General features: G+C 37.3%; 1 protein-coding gene and 1 long non-coding RNA gene across 2 annotated transcripts in view; one reads left to right on the plus strand and one right to left on the minus strand.

Moving 5' to 3' along the window:
- LOC306640847 overlaps positions 1-20,980 on the plus strand; it is a 50,679-nt gene that overhangs the window by 15,444 nt on the left and 14,255 nt on the right. The gene's annotated exons all lie outside the window — the stretch shown is intronic.
- The window catches only part of ELP4 (elongator acetyltransferase complex subunit 4), a 242,345-nt gene continuing 225,439 nt past the window's right edge, over positions 4,075-20,980 (minus strand). Inside the window, exon 10 of the mRNA XM_079105479.1 lies at positions 4,075-5,955. Coding sequence (XP_078961605.1) covers positions 5,824-5,955 — 132 coding nt within the window. The 3' untranslated portion in view covers positions 4,075-5,823. The remainder of the gene's footprint in view (positions 5,956-20,980) is intronic.

Consider the following 20,980-nt stretch of genomic DNA (forward strand, 5'->3'; position numbering starts at 1 on the left):
AAGAAAAAAGTTGATAGCTAAAAGGTAGAGTGTGTCTTCGATATAATCCAATTTGTTTTATGTCAAAATGTAAGTATTTGTCTTCCCTAGAAATCCTCAGAATGATTTCTATAATAAAGTTAATTTCATTTATATTTGACAAGAATACTCTATAGATGTTTTATACACATTTTCATGCAATCATACGTTTCTTTTTTGGCCAGCAAAAGTTAATTGTTCTTAGATATAGTTGTATTACTGTTCACAGTCCAATCATTTTGTGCATCTAGATTTCATTCCTAATCAATTAAAAGTGCTTGCAAGAGTTTTAAACTTAAGTGTTTTGAAGTTGTTCACAACTACATATCAAAATTAACCATTGTTGATTGTAAAAAACCATGCCAAAGCATTTGTATTTCCTTTATTATACTATTTTCTTTTTAACCTTATAGTGTGGTGTTACAAATTTTGTTTCCATGTTAGATTATTAGATTAACATTCTAAAACCAATGGTTACTTTCATACATACCCTATTTTGACATCCTGATGATCCTTAAAGAAAAAATTCTCACAGATAGCATCAATCAGAAGTGTGTTAGAAAAACATTCCAATTAAAACTATGTGTAGATCTGTGCCCATGTACACCCACTAAAATAAATAAATATAATATATATATATATATAATATATATATGGAATGGTTAGACATTTAATTAAAAAACTTTCAAGGTCTAAAAACAATTTTAAAATGCAAGAAACTATCAACTAGGAATGGTGTTTTGAATTAGGGCTGGCATTTTCAATCTGGGCAGATTTCCATTGTCAGCCTGTTTCAACAATGATTTCACTGAAGTATATTCAAAAGTAGATTTCTTAAACAAGACTCTCTGAAAGCTGTTGCTTTCTCAGATAGGGCCTCTCTCTTTTCTCTCTCCCTCCCCTTTGCACAAGAGGCATCATTTCCCATTGAACCACTACAGCTGTTCCCATTTGAATCTTGCTTTCTGTGCGGTAGTGGATGGTTGGAGGGTGGAGGGGGGGATGTTGCATGTCAAGGAATAATGAGCACAGACACATCAACAGACGACAACAAAGCGGACTGTGACTGGCCGGTGGGAGTTAAAGGCCTTCAGTCATTGGCAGCTTAAGCCAAACATTCCCAAATCTATGAAGCAGGGCCCATTGTTGGTCAGTTGTTATTTGCAATGAAGCACAGATCTGATCATGTTTAAAGTGGCGGCACGCAGGGCAGGAGTGCTTGAGCCCAAGCAAAGGATGGAAAAAAATAAGCCTTTGTTGGGTAAAAAAAGGCCTGTCTGAGACTGTTATTTCTTTCTGTTCTGAGCAACATATAAATCAATATAGATAAGTTTTCTCCTGCAAGCTTCAGTAAAAAGACTGGGGGTTCTGATAGTTTGGATTAAAATGCTCACACATGCAAAAACCTCTGGGGGAGAAAAGATCTGCTTCCTCTGAATTGGTTTTTTTTTTTTTTTTTTTTTTTTTTAATCCCCATAGGCAAATGATCAGAAATATAGAAATTAACTGGAGGATTTAAACATAACCTTCTAGTTCAACATCTACTGTTTCATAGTTAAAGAATTATTTGTGAACAGATAATTGAGATTCATCTCTCTGGCATGCTATATATTAATAACTTTATTCCACCAGAGTTGCTTTACATTTAGAGACACCTTCCTAAGTTGATTGCAGTTTTTCTATGTGTGCATGTAGTTTTATTCAATGTCAGCCTGCACTGCATGCTGGCACTTCTGCACTGTTGGTACCATAGCCCGAGCAGACATTTCTACCTCCTGACATTTTGCAGCCTCCATTCCCTGAGGGATGTGTGTTAAGGGAACTGTCAGAGAAGGGTTATGTGAATGTGTGCTGCAGCAGCTGTTGGTTGGCTTACATCTTCTCTGCAAGAAGGGACTGTTTCCAACTGGCCATGATTTGGGCCAGGGTCAGGCAGTTGATGCTGGCCCCTGGCTCTGTTGTGTAGAAAACATACTTTGGAGAACTGGGTGTGGCGTGCTGGGTGCAAGAGCTGGGGGTGGGAGAGAGGGAGTAATGGGAGCTGAGGATCTGTGTGTGTGCACATGGGCACGTATACACGTCCTCTGAGGGTCAGGATTGCCAGGGCACAGTGGCGCAGCCTGGTTTAGTCTGAAGAAGCGGCTGTTCAGCTGCAGAAAAGCCCTCTGGTCCAGCAGGATGGGAACGGCTGCCTTGCCTTCTGCCCACACCCTAGGGAGATGAGTTTTTTTTTGAATGGAGCTACAGGCCCTCTCAGGGACAGGGTTGCAGACTCTGGTTGCAATGCCTGGGAGTTGGCCTTTTATTTGTTGTAAAATAATTTATTTTTGTTTATTTATTTAATGATATGTATGTTTATATATTTGTCAATGGGAAATCTGCAGGGATGTCTTGATACCATTTTCCAGGATGACAGTGTATTTGTGATATTCTCAGTAGAAATAGGACTTACACCTAAAAATTGACTCCAAATTTGATTTAGGAAAACCAGGTGAACAGGATTAGGGCTGAATTGCTCCAGATAAAATGTGCTTTTTACTGTAATAAACTTCCAAGTGTATTTTTTTCCTCCAAAGCTGTGCCTCTTAACTCTTAAATAACAAGCCACAGGCTTCTTGATATGGCTCACATAACTATCATTTTCCCTACTTTTTATCATAACTAGGTTTCCTAAGATTATCTTTGTACTATTATTTTAAGATTCAACTTTGTTCTGTGAATGTTTGTCATCTTAAGATGGTGTTTATATGCTCCTTCTTATTTCTTTATGCTCTGGGCCTTAAACGCCACCCCCCCCCCCACTTTTTTATTTTTATGTTTTGGATATTTGGTTCACCAAGGCCCACAATATATATTATTCTCATCCCCCGCCCCCCCGCCCTTGATCCTGGATGACCAAACTGTTCAGTTTTAGTTACTTAGGGTTACTATCGCTTAATTTCGATGCTACTGATGGTAACTATCTTTGCAGAACAGTAGCATGATGTGTTGGAAATAACAGTAATGGTGAACTGGAACAAGTGAATAGGGGTTTCCCCACTCCCCTTTTGTTTGTGTGTACGTATGTGTCTCATTTGTTGAAAAGATAGAGAAGGAATTGATTGCAGAAACCCTTCCTTTTTAAGTATTTTTATTTGGTTTAGTGTTAGTATTTGAAGATCCTGGAGGTAGAAAGAATAAATGGAAGAGAGAAAGAGAAAAGTGGATTGTTTGGTGGCTACTAAAAAGAATTCAGAAGGTCTTAGAACCCCAGTACCTGAGCAGACTGCAGTAGTCAAAATATTTACCTCATGTTAAAGAAAGGCAGATCTAGCATAAGAAATGAACACCATACAGGGTTTTGAAGTTCATATTCTGGAAACATTTAAAAGATATGAGGACATTTCAGATACTATGTTTGGCATTGTTCTTATGTATTTATGTCTTTGAGTCAAGTTCATAAATGAAGAAAATCCATAAGAGTATCTATTTCATAAGATATCAGAAGGGTGTATATACATACAGCAGAATTTTTCAAGACCAATATTTTTATGTAATAAGTTACTAGGGCAATGAAGAAAAAAAAAATAATGTTTCCAGAAGAAAGGAAAACACATTTTTAGAGTAGGTTTCTATCATAAGAAAAACAAAAATATATCTCTGTTTCCAGTGGTTTATTTTTAAGAGCCTTTTCCAGTGAATCAGAAAAACAAAGCACTTGAACCTGATTTTTTGGAAAGCCCAGGTACTCTTATTATTCAAAATGCACTTTTATTGAGTTCGAAAAGTTTCTTATATTTACAATATGGGTTCATATATGCACATTCAATTTTTATAGTACATACCTATTTGCAAAGCATATATTAATTAGTAATTGGCTGTTAATTTTATAGATATGGTAACCAGGGAAGTAAATCAATGACCTACTAAGTATTTTGACAAGCAATTTACATATCTGATGACCTCATATTTCTTTTTCAGAGTTAAATGCTATGTAATTGTTTTGTTGTGTTTTTGTGTAAAATGAATCACAACACAGTAAGAAAAAGGTTAGAGTTATTAAAATAATAACCGGACTACAATATTCATTTGAATTTATTCACTTTGTTCATAATGCATTCAAAGGACACAGCAAAGCTTTTGTGGAGTATCTGCATAACATTATTTATTATCTATGGACTAAATTGATTTTTTGAAGTTGCTTTAAATCTTAAAAGCACCACTGCTTTATATAAAGCCCTTTAATTTTAACTGACAGATCAATTCTGAAACTTTATTTTGAAAAGAAAATGGGGAAGAATTTGCGTCTTTAGAATTAAAAGAGATGAAAAAAATAAACCAGACATTCTAAAAAAATAGAATAAACCCGATTTTTTCGTACTAATGAAATAGCGGGTGACAAAATAGTTGTCTTTTTGATTTTGATCACAAAAAATAAACTGGTAGTGACAGGATATGATGGAGAGATTTGACATCCTGGCAAATCACTGTCATTGATTCAATTATTCTAATTCTGAATAAAAGCTGTATACAGTATGTGTTTATGCTACAGTGGGTTTTTTTTTAAGTGACTGACATTCATCATATTGGTTAGACAGTTTTAAAAATCTAGTCTTTGTTTTCTACAATGTTGTCAAGAGCAAATAAAATATAATTTGCAATATATTAAAAGCAAACTGCTCGAAAATGCTAGTTATAACTACTTCAAAATATTCTAATATAATTGAAAATGTTTTGGAAATTCAGTCTCTCCTAATGGAATGATAAGTGTCTTTTTAAAAATTGAGATGCTTTACTTAAATATGCAAGTTACTTTTTAACTTTTGCTTTTAGTCTTATGAATTTGCAAAAGCTTTGAGAATATGCAACTATGATTCAAAAAAACCTCATATTTTATATGAAAACTGGTGCAAAATGCTATATTCCCCCAAAGATATGTTTATTTGGTTAAAAATTTACATACTCACCTAATGTTCATAATTAACAAAGGGTTTACATGATGCAATGGAAATCTGAGTTACTCTCATTTTTCCCTTTGTCTTGGACCTATATTGCAAAAATTTCTCACCAAGCTTCAATACGTGTTTCCCCCACTATCCTGGCATTACCATAGCTGTCAGTTTGAATTTCAATCCTGAATTATATCTGTTGACATAATTTCATAGTGCTGATTTCAATTGTTTAGGATTACTAAACAGAAGACCATCAACTTCTTTTTCTATGCTTTCTATCACTCAAGTTCTTTATATTTATTAACTACTATGGCAGATTAATTATCTTAAACAGAGTCTGAATCCCCAAATATTATTTTGTCTTCATCAGTTTAATAATAGGCTACATAAATGCAAATTTATTTCATAGATTTGCAAACAAAATTTTCTTTAAAACAAAAAAAACCCTCAGCATTTTTGGTGGCAAATGACTTTTTCAGAAAAAAGGCAAAAATGTTTTTGAATACAACCTGAATTTCTTGTTTCACATACTACTTGCTGTAACATGTGCTTTCCCATGATACTAAGTGCCTTACCGCATGCACACTAATGACCACTGTAAGGCATTTTGGTTTCTTCTAACCTTTTCCCCCCATTTACTTAAAAATAAATGATTTATTTTCTTTGGAAACAGCAAAAACAAAATTCCAAAATAAAAATATTTCTGTACAAAAAGTTGGTTAAAAAAAGCAGAATGGTGGCCCCATCTTGAAATCTTAACTGTGTTTTTTAAGGATTGGAGGGTCAAATCATTAAGAAAAATATTTACATAAGCTATTAGCAATCATAATTAGAGTGTCATGTAATTCTGCATGCAGTGACTAAGGAGGAATCCCTAGAAGTCCAGGTGCTTCTTGCCTCCGGCCATCGTGCCACAGCCTGGGCCCAGCAGCTTGGCGGATTCTGCCAGATCCTGTTTGCTTGAGCGGCTCACTGTGTCTGACAAGTCTGGAGGCAAATGCAGTCGCTATGGCAGGAGATTTCAGAAGAAGGGAAAAAAAAAAAGAACAAAAAAAAAAATTAAATTTTGCTTTCGCCAGCATACTTCAGAGTATAATATTATGCTCTGTTGATCAGCATTTAGTCTTGCATATAAAATTCCTGCTAAAACAATTCTTCAGACTGAAGCCCAATATAATCACATCCTATTCTTACTAGAGTTTTACAAATTATAACCATTGCAGAAACTGGACCAAGAATTCTAGTGGAACATTTTCAGAGTCCAAATCTAAATGCATTAAGATTTTTTCTATACATAAATGCACAAATTGAAAAATATCACCTAAATAATATCAGGGTTCCACACCCCCACCTCCCCTTATGGCCTTGTTTTAATCAGATTCCAAAATGCTTTTTTTTTTTTTTTTTTTTGTGAGGGGTGGTACAAGGGATTGAACCCAAAGGCTCTTTACCAAGGGCTACACCCCCAGTCCTTTTAACTTTTCATTTTGAAAGAAGGTCTTGCTAAGTTGCTGAGGCTGACCTCAAACTTGTGATCCTCCTGTCTCAGCCTTCTGAATCACTGGTATTACACGCATGTGCCACTATGCTTGACTCTAAAATGCTTTTAGAATAAAATGTAACTTCTCAGGAATTATGTGTTCCCACATATGTTTTTTTCTCTTTGTCTATAAGTTGACCTGATGATTATCTTTCAAGGCTAATACTTTTTCTAGGAACTTTCATACAAATGTTGACATAAGGCAAAAAATGATACCAATCAGAGGACCGATAATTTTCAAATGCTCAGGTAGGTTCACTAAAACATCTGTTACAGGCCTTGGTAAGTTTTTTATGCACAGTGTTGGGTCATGTTTTCAAAAATAAAATTTCACTGTGAATTATCACTCCATCCCAATTGTTTCTGTCAATACAGGTTGATTTAAGCATGGCCTCTAACTGACCATAATGATAGAAATTCATGTAACTAGGGAAGTATATTCATATTGGTGTTTTGAAAAGAATATCAAATTCCTTTAACTATCATCATTCCTAATCTGTAATTTGTTTAATAAAAATCCAAGTGTAAAGGGGAGAACAGTGACTCTCCATATCAGAGGATTCCACAGTCATGGAGCCAACCAATTACAGCTTGAAAATATTTGGAAAAAATTGTGTTTATGTACTGAACATGAACAGATACTTTTCTTGTCATTATTCTCTAACCAATATAGTACAACACCTATTTACATAGCATTTACATCGTATTAGGTATTATAGGTAATCTAGAGGTGATTTAAAGTATACAGGAAGATGGGTGCAGGTTGTATGCAAATACTGTGCCACTTTGTAGAAGGGACTTAAGCATCAACAGATTTTGGTATCCACAGGAGTCCTGGAACCAATCCCCCACAGTTACAAAGGATGACTGTATTTATTGTGTAGGGCACAAAAGGGGTGTGGGAGACCAAAGGTAAGGCAGGATGGGGCTCGCCACTGATGACCAACCAGAGCCTTCTAGAGATGACCTGACGTAGAGGAAACCCTTCATTTGGAAAACTCCCTTTAATATGGAAAAAAAAAAAGTGATAAAAAGGGTAGAACCATCTTTTGTGTCCAAATATTGCAATCTGCAAGCATATGTCCCAGCTAGTTTATTTTCTGATGAAAGGCTCGTTTGTTGTCATGTAAACACAAGCTGTGTGCAAATGATCAAAATGTTCTAAAACATTTAAAATATCTTATTAAAATTTATTCCTTGATTTCACTTTGACTAGGCTTAACTTTTAATAAAAATATATTTAGGATGAAAGACACTACTATACAGATGCATAGCCAACAAAGATGTCAGAAAGCTCAGACAAGAAAAGCTGTGACATTCATAACATTCACACACAGCTAGTCATTTGTGTCCTTAGCACTCAGCCCATCACTTATTAAGTAATTAACGTCTATGTTTTTGAGTGATAAAAAGATTTCAAACGAGACATGTTTGTTTCTTTGTTGTAGATAATTTTTTTCATTTCTTTACACTCTAGTTTGTTCCAGAAAGGATTTCAGGCAGATATGACAACATGAAAGTCTCAGGAAACTAAAAAGAACAGTGACTCTAAAAGTTGAGGTTACAAATATATTTGTACTGTTAGCTCTGTCAAGGTCCATGTGAGAAAAGAGGAGGGAAAGAGATCTTTAATTACATGTCTGAGTCCTTCCTTAAGATTGTGTAGTCATTGCTAATGAATACAGCAAAAATCACTAAGATACATACATGATTTGAAGGTTATTGGTAACTTAGAAAATTGCCACAAAGAAATGGATATATGCAGGCACCCATGCATGTATGTTTACTTATGCTTGGAACTTCACAGATGATGTCAGATGGTGATTAGGCATTTTAGAAAATCAACTGGAGTCAACAAATATTTAGAATCTAAAAGGACATGTGAACAGAGCATTTTCTATGTGCCTCCTTTGCTTACAATCCAGCAACAAAAAGAAGCACATAGGAAACCCTCAATAGTGACACTCCAAGTTACAGATTAGAAGAGCTGAGACAAGGAGATATCACGGTGGGGAAAGGGAGCAGTAAAAGGTTCAAGGAGATGGAATCTCAGCTCAGTCTAAGTGATAAACTGGATTCTGACATGTTGAATGGGAATTTGCCTAACAGTAGTGCCAATATATCTAAGATTATAGGATGTATTTGACTGCAGTGTCATCCTGCTCTGATAATCTAAGTGGAGAAGCTTGTACAGTTTATTGAGGACTAGCAAAATAAAATTTATTTCAGGAGCTCATCTATTTGCTAGTTGACTGGCTAAACATTTCTCTTCCTCTGCTTTTCCAGGCATCAAATTTGAGCCAGTTGGCTGAAAAGCCCTTCATAGCAAAAGTAGCTAAATGTGACATGTGACACACTTGGCAATATTTCAGGTTGAATGGTTTTAAAGAAAAGTCACATATAATTTGTGTGCAACTTCTGAGCATAAAAATTGGGGGTGGTATGATTAATTGCTCCTAAATAAACACTATATCATAAAGCGAGCTGTATACTCATGTCCTTAGAAAAAGCCCAAGAACAGTTCTTGGAAGTATGTGCATCTATGTGCAGTTTTGCCTGCTTTTGTTGACTATCACTTGAATGTGAACACCATGCAGTCTAATTCTCAAGCAATGGGTTTTGTTTTCTTTCTTTCTGGGCCTCCCCCTGTGTACCACGTCAGTGCGATGTGAAGCAGGGAGGAAGAACGAGAGATCAGGTTCCAGGCTTGCCAGGTGTGACAGGGAGTTTTCCTTTGAGGCTTCCAAAGCCTTTACTGCTTGACATGTAAATGTTCAGATGTTGCTGTACCCCAGATCTGTCTTCTAAAAAACATGCTGCAAGATACTCTGTACAGCAAGGTGGCCTCCTTTAGACAAGCTGCAGGGTACATAAACTTTTAGAGGTTGAAGTTTCACTGAGTAATGGTTTAAATAAAAATCAAACTATAATAAAAATGACTAGGATGCAAGCATGAAATTATTCTCATCCTTATAAACCAAATCAACATGTTCTTCATTCTCCATTTTATACCTGGGGTCCTCAGGCAAGGGCCCATGCAAAAGAAACCTCACGCTGAGCTGAATTTTTTCTTCCACTTGATTTTCCTTTTCTCAGATTCTGAGACGAAAGGACTCTACTGATGACGCAAGAGATGGATAACTGGCTGGCTGCCTGCCTACTTTTTCCATCAGTGTCTTGTCAAAAATGATTTCTCTGTAGGAAAAGGTTCTGTGTAAGGCAGGGCAACTTCTAAGCTTCCTGCACAGGCCTGGATGATGTACAGTGATTCCACAGGGTCAGCGGATTCCTTTCTCTTGAAGCTGCAAGGTGGGGAACAGCATGGGTACCAAATACTCTGGCAGGTTAGGGGGAGGATTCTGTCAAAAGGCACCTGTGGGTCATTAGGAGGCCTACAGTCATAACAAAGGAACAACAGCAGAAGTGATTTGCTTAGTGCTCCAAAGGGTACCAAGGAGAACTGGACTTTAAAATTCCTGCCTCTTTGCCTATCTCTCTGTCTCTGCTGAGCTTAACCACTGTATATTTGTTCCTTCTGAGTCAGCAACAAAACTGATCCTATAGACACACAGAATTGGATTTCCTGGCTCAATAGTTCCCTCCCTAATTCTTTTTCTCCCAGCCTGCCAGACCTGTGCTCAGCACTCACAGTTCCCAGACAGAAGGGGCAAGATAATGAATCTAGATTACACCTGGATTTGAGACAAATTGCAGGTAAATACCCATTAAAATAAGTTTAATCAATTTATATTTTTCATATTTTGCCAAGACCAGGGACTGTTTGTTTTCTGTAAACAACTGATGTAGTACATTTTCACCTTTAGCAGACAAGTGGAGATTTCTTTTAATCATTTAACATTTTTCAGATGTTCTCTGATAAGTTGCATTGCCCAGAATCATGGAAATAAGCATTAGTAGTTCAGAATACTTATAATTTTCATTTTTCTTTAAAACATAGCCAATTTAAATGAAAACTTGTACACATCTTATATAGGTGATATAGGTTCTATGTTGACCCCTGAACAAAGACAGGGACACTGTCCCTCTGTCTCCTCTTCCTGGGCTCTGGTATAGATGAAGCAGACATTATGGTACAAGAGCACCGGAAACTCAATTAGAGAGGTACGGTTTGACACCTACCTGTGCCATTCACTGTCACTGTGTCCTTGGGCAAGTTAATTTACCTAAGTCTCAATGTTCCCACCTATCACAGGGGAATAATTGTCCCCCTCACAAGACTATTAGATGTACAAATATTTTGTGAACATTAAGTACTACACTAATTTATTTACACCTGTTCTTGCTCCAGAGAATATCTCCGGTGGCTCATAAAGATACATATGACACAAGAGAATAGGAACAAGTGAATTTAACAGGGCCAGGAAATGAATCTAGAAATATAATGAAATATACATAATTATAAATGCAACAACAGAATTGGATTTAGCCACCAAGTTCAGTGAGTAACCTGGCAGCTGAGTGTTTGGTGTACCTTGCCCTCTACTGAAGCTCTGCAAAGAAATACAAAGGAAACTGCGCTCACAATCCCCGCACTTCATGAGGCAGGAGGGGAGATGGGGCATATCAGATCCCAGGCTTCTGGGCCAGGGTGGAATGTGCATGGCTGTATTAAGAAGGCTATTTGGGATCCAGCTTGTTAAAAGAATCCATCTTTTCCGGGTGTTTTCATGGCTGACAAAATAATTAATAAAGGAAATGTCAGAAGATGCAGTTTCTCCACCTGATATTTAAAAGCATTCCCCCTCTTGACATAATGGGGAGGAAACAAATGAACAAAAGACATGCCATCCTACTCCACTCCAGCCTCCCAGCTGCATGACGCCCTCACCTGCAGGGTGATTTACTGATTTCTGTAACCATATTCTGTGTTGTGAACTGCTCTGAATGGTAGGGAATGAATTAGAATATAGACTAAGTAGCTGTTAATACAGAGACACTCCTGCCCCTTTCAAAACTGGCTTTCAAAAAGCAGAAGTTTATTCTCTCCCACTTTAAAGCCCATAAGTAGGTAATTCTGATCTGGAAGGACTGGTCTGCCAATGTCAACAAGGTGTTCGACTTCTGCAGGATGCTCTTGCTAGCTCTCAGCTGGTTAGAAGGAGAATGAGGCCAAGAAAGCAAGACCTGGAAGTTGGACACATCACTTCTACTCATGCTTGGAACTTAGTTATAACTACTCCTGGCTGCAAAGGACGATGGGAAATGTTTAAAGTGTGTAAAAATGTTTAACAAACTATTACTATGGAAGGGGGAGTAAATGTATATTGGGAAACTATTGTAGTATGTCACAGTTTTGAAAAAGGCCACAGCAAAATCATCACTATCCAGAAACATCCACACGGTAGATGAACTACAGCCGACAGCATGGGGCTCCAAGTCTTGGTTTCTGACCAAGGAAATGTGCACCTGATGCTCCCACAAGCCCAAAGGGCAGAAGCCAAAGCAATGTGTTGAGAGGCTCTTTTGCTCTATGTAGACAGAAAATTTCTCTTTCCTCAATGGAAAGATAATTTCCTTCCAGGAACACAGAGAGGAAGATAGAAGGAAGGAGACAGGTGGAGCAGGTTGGATAAAGCTGTCATCACAGTGTTGCTATTATTTCTTCACAAGACTTCAGAATGTTGTTTCTACCTGTAAAAATATCCATGTTACCTGCTATTACATAATTGTTATATTTTCACCTTGTTACATTTATATTACTCCATAATTATTACATTATTACCATGTAACATTATATGGCAATTATTCTACTTTGGTTAAAATTTGCAATGTGCACAATGCTTTTGCCTAATTTTAGTGAATTTTGTATTATTTTCACATAAGAGTAGACCAGAGGAAACAATGCCAGACAAATATTTGCTTTTCTTGGATCAGCAAGTACATTTGGTAGTTGCTGAATATTTCTGGAAAAAAAATTCCGCTAAATGTGTTCAGGATTTTGGTTTATGTTTTTGCTTGTTTAAGGTCCAATAATTCTCAGGGTTTAAGATTAAAATTGTTTTAATGAATGTCATAATCATACTATATCCTCTGAATTAAAGAAATTTCATTTGGTTCTTCCTGATTGATCTGAAAATTAGACAAAATTTCAGAGCTGGAACACTGCATATTGGCTGCCCATTGAAAAATGCTCAGGTGTGCAATTATTTTGACCGTCAATTATAACTGACAGTATTGTCTTGCCTCCAAATCTGCTTTCACCTCTCTGAAAGCAGATTGTGAAGAACTCACTTGTCTAAACAAAAGTGTGATATGTGAAAAGACATGTGTCTGTAGCAGAGATTGCTCATTTACTCCCAGTATCTATACTTCTTTTCAGAGAGTAAAAGAATCTTTGAATATTAGTGGGGACAAGAATAAAGGCCACATTTCCTAGCTTCTCTTGTCAATAGATGAGGCTGAATAATTAAGTTTGGTCACTTTATGGAGCAAAAATGCTTCATTTAATGTTAGATGATTTTTGTAAAGGCAGGAAGATGCCATCTACTTACCCTTTCCTCACTATGGCTATTAGACCTCAGCAAAAAGGCCATGATCCACTCCTCCTCCCTTTCTCATGGATGAGGAATTATTTGGGCTAAGGGAATGTGCAACTACAGCCGGTATCCTTTCTTAATGGATGTGTTCTGGGTACTCAGGACCTCAGATTTCCCTGTCCAAATAAGTACAGAGCCTGCACAGTTCCCTCCTCCAGGTTCTTCCCCCAAGGGTGGACTGTGTACCTTGTGTGTCAATCTGGGGCCCAAGGAAGAGCCCAGGGATGGTTGTTAGAGGGGAATGTAGAGAGAGTTTGCATATGCATCCTGGGTGTCCACAAGCATGTGTGAGTGGTCCTTTGTAGGTAGTAAGGAGGCAGGAGTGAGACGATAAAGGAGGTAGACTACAGGGCAATTCTCAGTATGTTTCTATGTTCTAGAGAAACCCTGATTCTAAGTTTAAATGGGGCTTTTTAAGAAGGTATATTTGTAAAGGAGGGGCGATAAAACATATTTAATGGCTTGTTGACTCAATAACTTAAATGCTTATGTGTAATTACGTGATCCTTTATTTTCTGTCTTGCTCTAGGCTCTGCAAATGTTAGGGACAAACCTAATTTCCCTTTCCCACTAACTGAAATGTGGACTTGAGGGTAGATACTGAAGCAGTATCCTGGGTCACAAAATGGAAGGTATGTTCCAAGGAGGGCAGAGAAAATGAAAATGACAGAATGAATGTAGGAGCTCCTGATACCATCTGGCCACCCAAAGAGCCTTGGGTCACCCAATTGGGCCTTTATGTGAGAGAGATACATATTACTTAAGCCACTGCATTTTTGGATCTCTATAATAACAGCCTCACCTATATCCTGTTTATACAGAATTTGGCAACTGACATATGGGACACTCAAGTCCTATGACCTAAATACATGTTGACTTAGTGGTTGGAAGATGGGCAGTGAGGTCTGAAGGTGCAGATTGGAAAGCTGGTGATCCTTGTAATGCCTGTGAGGACTTGGAAGGCAAACCTTATACTTCCTAATCATGAAAACATTGGACAAATTCAGAATATTGGTGTGTTTGTTGCTTCCTGCCACTTTTAGTAAAGGTGTTACTTTACTAAAAAAATAAAAAAATAAAAATAAAAGGGGTAAAAATAAAACTAAATAAAAATAATAAATAATAAAATAAAAAACTAAAAAAAATTTAAAAAAGGGGTAAAAATAAAACTAAATAAAAATTAAAAAAATAAAAGAGGGGTAAACTCAGGCTAGAACTATAGAATTTGTAAGAAGAGACAGAAGAAATTACAACTCTGTTAAAGGAAGTGTTATGCCTATGACTCACAATCTAAACTGACAAAGGTTGGGTAATTTGGGGTCTTACAGGGTTGAAAACACCCAAATGTTTCTGAACTTGTGCACTGGGCCAGGCAAGCATTGCTGAAGATATCTGTACCCCTCAGCCTGTGCTGTATACCTTTCTTAACAGGCTGTCCAGAAATGGGAGCCAGCCAAGAGATTAAAGTCAGGTCAAGGGTGTCGTCTTCTATTCTTTTAGATGGCTTCAAGGTGGCTAGTCATATGATGAAAGAGAGAAGCAAAGGTAGAATAAAGAGGGCAAAAATAAGAGCCAGGTCTTACAATGTAACAGTTGTGGTGGACAAGGGGACTAGACAGAGTCTATTCAATCCCAACTGCCTTCTTACCTTGTAAGTGTTGGAAAGGCAGATGAGGTTTATCCCATTAGATGCTCTGTACTGGTCTCAGAGGGTGGAAGAGAAGCAGGAGCAGTCTTCCTGCTGCTTTAACTAGTGCAACTGGCATTGTTGCAGAGATCATTTTTTTTTCTTTTTGGCACTGGTATTTGGTATCCCAGTGATTAGTCAACAACTTTATGGGAGTTGAGAGGCAGTTGTGAGAGTTGAAGCCAGATCAGTGTTTTCTGCATGTGTAACTTGCTTCATGGGAGTCAAGAAGCAGTTGCAGTGGCAGCTGTGGGACTTACTAGCTCCAAGACTGCAATAACAGAGGGTGTGTCTCTAGTTAGCAGCCTATCTGTGGATCCTATTTCCTCACCTTCCTGACTAGAGCAGAGGCAGCCACACTTCCCTGGGGGTCACTTTGGTGGCAGTGTCCTCTGGTGCTTCCAGTTATTTCACTAACCCACAATTTTCTGTTATAAATTTTTCTTCTGCATAAAATAATGTGGTGGTATCTGTTTCCTGTAAATGAATCCTAGAACTATGTCTAGACAAGCTCTTTGGCTGTGATTACTTGTATGTGGAACTAAAGGGAAGCAAATAGTCCAGGAACCTGAAGTCTTGAGGGAATTATATTGCCAAAGAAACCACAAGCCTGATCATAAGTCTATAATTATTCAACTCCTAAAGTAATCCTAGATCTTCAAACCTGATCTACCAATGGATGTGCAGCCCCTAAAAGGCACACTCCTTAATGGTGACTTCATGTAGTTGTGGATGATAATGGACAAGGAATAACTTCCTAAAGGGAAAGAGAAGATAACAGACAAGGAATTTTCTTCTAGAGAGCAGAACCAGGTGCTACAAACTGCTAGGGCAGAGAATTTTTGCACTTTCTAGTCAGTGGGATTCTTCTTCACTCATCCCTTGTGGAAGGGAAGGTATGTGTGGAAAGAATACTGTACATGGATATTTGGGTTCCTAAGGGTTAGGAACTATCATGGAGACTGATAATTATCTTCCAATATCTACTTTCCCTTTTTCCTCTAGTAGTAGAACTTTTGAATTCAAGCCATTATGAATAAAGACTTCATTTCTAAGCTTCCCTTGAAGCTAGCTGTGGACCATGTGACAAAGTCCAAAACAATGGGAAAAGAGCAGGAGTGATGTCACAACTTCAGTGTATTCAAATGAATTGAACTCAGGTCAACTGGCATCAATATCTATGCTCTTAATACATTATGCTCAAACTTTTCTAAGCACTAGAGACAACCCAGTGAATAAGACAGGTAAGGTCTCTGCTTTCATGGAACTCACATGATATTTACATGATTCAAGGAGAGAGTGGCAAGGTATAGGAAAGTAAACAAATGAAGAAGACAATCTGGATAGTGAGAGATGCTTTGAAGATAAGAAAATATGGTGACATGATATTGGCTGTGGGTACTACTCCCATTGGAGGACTTTCTGAGGAGTACATTTGAGCTAAGACCTAAAATTTGAGAAGAGATCTATAAGACCCAGAGAAAAAAAGTTCCAGGCTATGGAGTCCTGGGGCAGGGATAAGCCTAGAACGTTTGAAGCACAAGGGGGGAAAAAAGAAAGCCAGTTAGCTTTTCTGGAGTAGGTGACAAGCAGGGAGTGGCTGTAAGAAGTGTGGCTTGATAGGCAGGTGTCAGATCTTGTAGGGTTTGTAAACTGTGGTGAACTTGTGTTTGTCAACTTAAATTTAGTTGTTAAGGGAAAGGGGCAGCAAGGAAGTGATAGAAACTTATTTCTATGAACACCAGGGCCATCTTGCCCATATCTTTACCAAGTCACACATGGGCATTTTCTTTTTCTTTTTGTGGTGCTGGGGACCAAATCCAGGGCTTGGAACACATTAGGCAAGCACTTTACCACTGAGTTACACCCTCAGCCCTTGCATGGATATTTTCAATAATAGAAAACAGTCATCATTAATAAACACGCATAGCTGTTAAAGACTGAATTTTCCAATTCTGTGTACTGGCTGCTCTAGCTCCTGTGTTCTTTTGATTCAGAAGAGACATCCTAGCAACTTAGTAATCCACTGTGTCCCCCACCCTCACTCACAGCCTCCTCCTGTGGCAAGTGGTGATTTTTAATCTCATGCCTGTCTTCCACGAAGAATCCAGATGGAGGGGTTAAACCCTATGTGAAATGTCCATGAGGGAGAAATTCTAGCAGTTTCTGGGAGTGATCTGCAGAGTTTAAATCTCTTTTGAACAATGAAAAACAAGAACATACCACATTTCAGTCTCATTGTTCTTGAACTTTCAGAAATTTAAAAGATATTGGTGAGTCAGGTTGTTCTCCTCCCTCATTTCATACATTCACAGAGAACAAACTGGATAGTTCCTAGGGAATGTTGCTTAAAATGGTTCTTACTTTCTAAACTAAATGCAGTATTCTTCACTTTTTTCTTTGGGTTTTTCCTTCATTCTGTTGTTCATTTTATTCCCAGTAATGTTCCAACATGAGCAGGATTTGAAAAAAAATCACTTAGGTAAAGGTTGGAATAATGCAATTTGAATTATTACCTAAAACTGGAGAAAAAAAAATCACTGTGAAAGATGATTTTCCTCTGTGCCCCCCAATTCCATCTTTTCCTCTGGGATAAAGGAATGGGATGGAGAAGTCACATCTGGCCCCTGCCATCCCTGTGATCCTCTGGGCACCATTTCCTAAACAGGGCTCCTGGTATCTCTTCAGCTGCTTCCCTTCCATTCACCTTTCTTTAGTTGTGTAGCAGGGTTTCTCATTCTGTCAGCATTTTCCCTAGTCTCTGTTACTTAACCCAAGGCTCTATGGCCCTGGAACACAGTGCAGCAGGAGCAGATACGCTCCAGAGTGTATAGAATTTGAATGAAGTTTAAGCAGGGCATCATGGAAAGATGCTTGAAATCTAGAGCCTGCTGCTACTATCATAGGAAAGGGAAGAAGATCAGAACCTTTGAGGACTGTCTTTCTGATAGAATCTTCAAGCCTGCATCACCCAGGAAGTCCCTTTTCTACTTGAGATAAGTGAGGAAATATTTTAGAAGCAGCATCATGGGGACTACTCCCCAGGTGCCTTAAGAATGCTAAGATATTTTAGGAACATATGGGGTTTTTAGATCTGAATGTTGAGTTTGAAAAAAAAATCTTTTAGGAATAAATTCAAACTACTAATTACATGAGAATTCCTTTTTATCCCCTTTCCTTTTTCTTGTAAACTGTATGAAATGGAAATACCCTGGAGGTGGAAAAAAGTAACAATCTTTGTTTCTATTAGAATTCAAACCAATTTTTGTTCCTAACTGTAATCGACACTTCTTACTTGGTAAACTGTTAGCAGATAAATGTGTGCATATATCTCAAGGCTGACTCAAATCCTGGAGAGTTTTAGAATGTAACAGGTACACTATTTAATTTAGTTACTGGCAGAGATTTGACTGATACATAGTTTATGGAATAGATGAATTCTAAAATGTGAAAAGGCAGGAAGCGAGAAATTTTTAAGTCAGATTAATTTACCAGATTGCTTGGATTATTACATTAATGTCAGTCCACTAAATAACTTCCACAAGTGGCAATTTTTGATGAGCACTCCTCTGGGAAATGTAGCAATCATATGTTTTTGTACACTGTATAACATATATATGAACACTAGTTGATTTCCTTTTGGCTGTACACGACTGAGTCCCGAGAGCATAATGGCCAATGTGTTTCTTTGCATAATGCCCTACAGTGTATGCAGAACATTACTCTACAAAGCTCTGAGATGGGGTATGAAGTGCTCAGTGGAAATGGCGATGTAAAACATCATGACAGTACTAAATCTCCCAACTACTCTCTAGTTACTTTGAGACCCCCACATTTAAGGGTCTGCTAGTTCCTGGGTATGAAGAAAGAATTTTTAATGGGGCCAAATGTAGGTGTTTACAAGGGGGAATTGTTGCTTTTTATTAGGAGCTGCCTTATGTTCAATAGTTGTATTTACTTTGTCAAGCTAGCCAGAATTAGAAAATCCCCATTGCTAGGCAGCCTAGAGCGTCTGCGAAGTATTTCTGGGCATTCAGAACTGAAGCATGTGCTGCCCAAAGGCAGGTTTCATTACAGTGTGTTATTTAGTCCTTTTTCGTCCCTCCCTGCCCCCACACCCCCAGATAGGAGCGCTTCTATAACAGGAAATCTTGGTTACTTTATGCTGAAACATATTTACATGACTGAAACACGACAATTAACACATTTGTAAAGCTTGAGGAATAGGCACACTTTAATGGTTTTTTGAAGCAGGCTGATTTCCTGGCGCTTTTAATCTTATTTTATTTTGTTCTGCATGCATGAACAAGTTCTTCTTTACCATAGGTATTTGACAAAGTATACCTGGTATGAATGTGAATGAAATGAAAATAATACAAAAATTAATTTTATATTTTATCTTTGCAAAATAATTCCTAATTTCTTTCATCAGTTAGTATACACTAAGGGTTATGTTATTATTTTTGTCAATTTGTGTTAGCTTTTATGCAAAGACAGGAAGTAAGTTTTTGGTTTGCTGACGAAATGTGGCTTTGTACTGACTGGGTAAAAATTTTCATAATAAATGAAAAGGATCAATTACACACAAATATTTTCTTCATTCTTCATGGACAGATAAAAGTATACTCTCCTAGGTGGTATGCACTTCATATGCTCTAAACTTTTTAACACCCAGGTGATATTAAGTGTGTGACTCTCTCTTTGCGTGTGTGTGTGTGTGTGTGGTGTGTGTGTGTAAAAATATATAACATGACAATGTCATCATGAATATTTTATGATATTTTATGTCTGAATGTTAATTAATTGCTAAAATCTTGGTAAAACTCAGAAAGAAAAAAATTGGTATAAGAACCCTTTGACATGAAATGAAAATTTCCAAATTCACTATGATTTCTGAAACCATGCTAACTCTGGAAATCCCTGTCCCCAACTTTTTCTTAGAAGTAATGGCAAATTTACAAATTACGCTGGTTTCACAGTTACCCAGTTCATCCATCTCCCCCTTCACAGACTTCCCTCCTCACCAGTTTCAAAGGGAGCTCGTGAACAGACTGGGCAAAGCCGGAGCCCTCTCTTCACATGCCTTAGGGCAGTGATGGGGCAGCCAAGGCTGAGCATTAACTGAGGGATACAGATTGGAGGTGAGGACATAACTGCAAAGAGTAGCTCTTTGCTGAAGTGACTTCACAGGTAAGAAATAAGCAGCAATTCAAGTCAGTCTTAGAAGGCCTCTTCATGAATAATGGGAAATAAAATTAAAGGATATGAAGCAAATAAAGCGACAAAAAATACTGATGAAAACCAGAAAAGGACAAAATATTTGTGAGTATATAGATAAACGACTGTGCCTACTTTTAGGGTATTTTCTGGGGGGTGTTTATTGTTTAGTTTAATCAAAATGCATGTTTCTATAGAAATGTTAACAAGAGCTAGGTTTGATTTCCACATGGATAATTTAGAAGTAATTTCTCGTACAGATTATTTTCTATTCTTTAAAAACTCATTTGCTTTTACATGTGGAGGATTCTGTGCCCCCTTAACTACTTAACTTTACTATTGAGCTAAATCTGTTTACAAGGAGGTCTGAAAGAGCCTCAAAATGTAGAAGAACTGACCTGATATACCGAATTGACTAAATCCTGTCTCAGGTTTTTGCTGTAGCTGGAAGCAACTTTGGTTCAAGGAGGAACCCTAGTGTCATTTCATCTGGGTCTGCAGGTATGCTTTGGGAATGTTCCTTTCAATATTTGTGAAATTACACTCCAAAATGAAATAGTGAGGGGAAGTGACTACTCTCTAAGTTTTAAAGAGTAAAGTTAAAAAAATATACATATCTGTGTATTTTTACGATTCCCTCAATAATATAAATACACACACAATTTCTTGAGACTTTCAAAGCAAAGAAAAAATAATTTCTGGAAAAAAGACCACTAAATGGTTTCTAAAGTTTAATAATGACAAGTTCTACAACTTAACAAATGATGAAAAAATAAATTTTTACTTTAAAAATATATCAAGCATTGCTATTTGTCTTCTGGTTTTCATTATGATATCTTATGTTCTAATGGGGTATTAGTTTGCTTTAATCAGTTGTAGCAAATACATCAAATACCCAATTAAATATCTGTAAATTATAGAGTGCATTACAAACACATAGCAGTTCTGTTTCAAGATGAAAAATTCTAACAACTATCTTATCATTAATATTTATTTTTGTGTTCACATTTAAATCTAGTCTATCTTAAAT

Source organism: Sciurus vulgaris, assembly GCF_902686455.1.
Source record: "Sciurus vulgaris genome assembly, chromosome: 11".
NCBI classification, from domain to species: domain Eukaryota; kingdom Metazoa; phylum Chordata; class Mammalia; order Rodentia; family Sciuridae; genus Sciurus; species Sciurus vulgaris.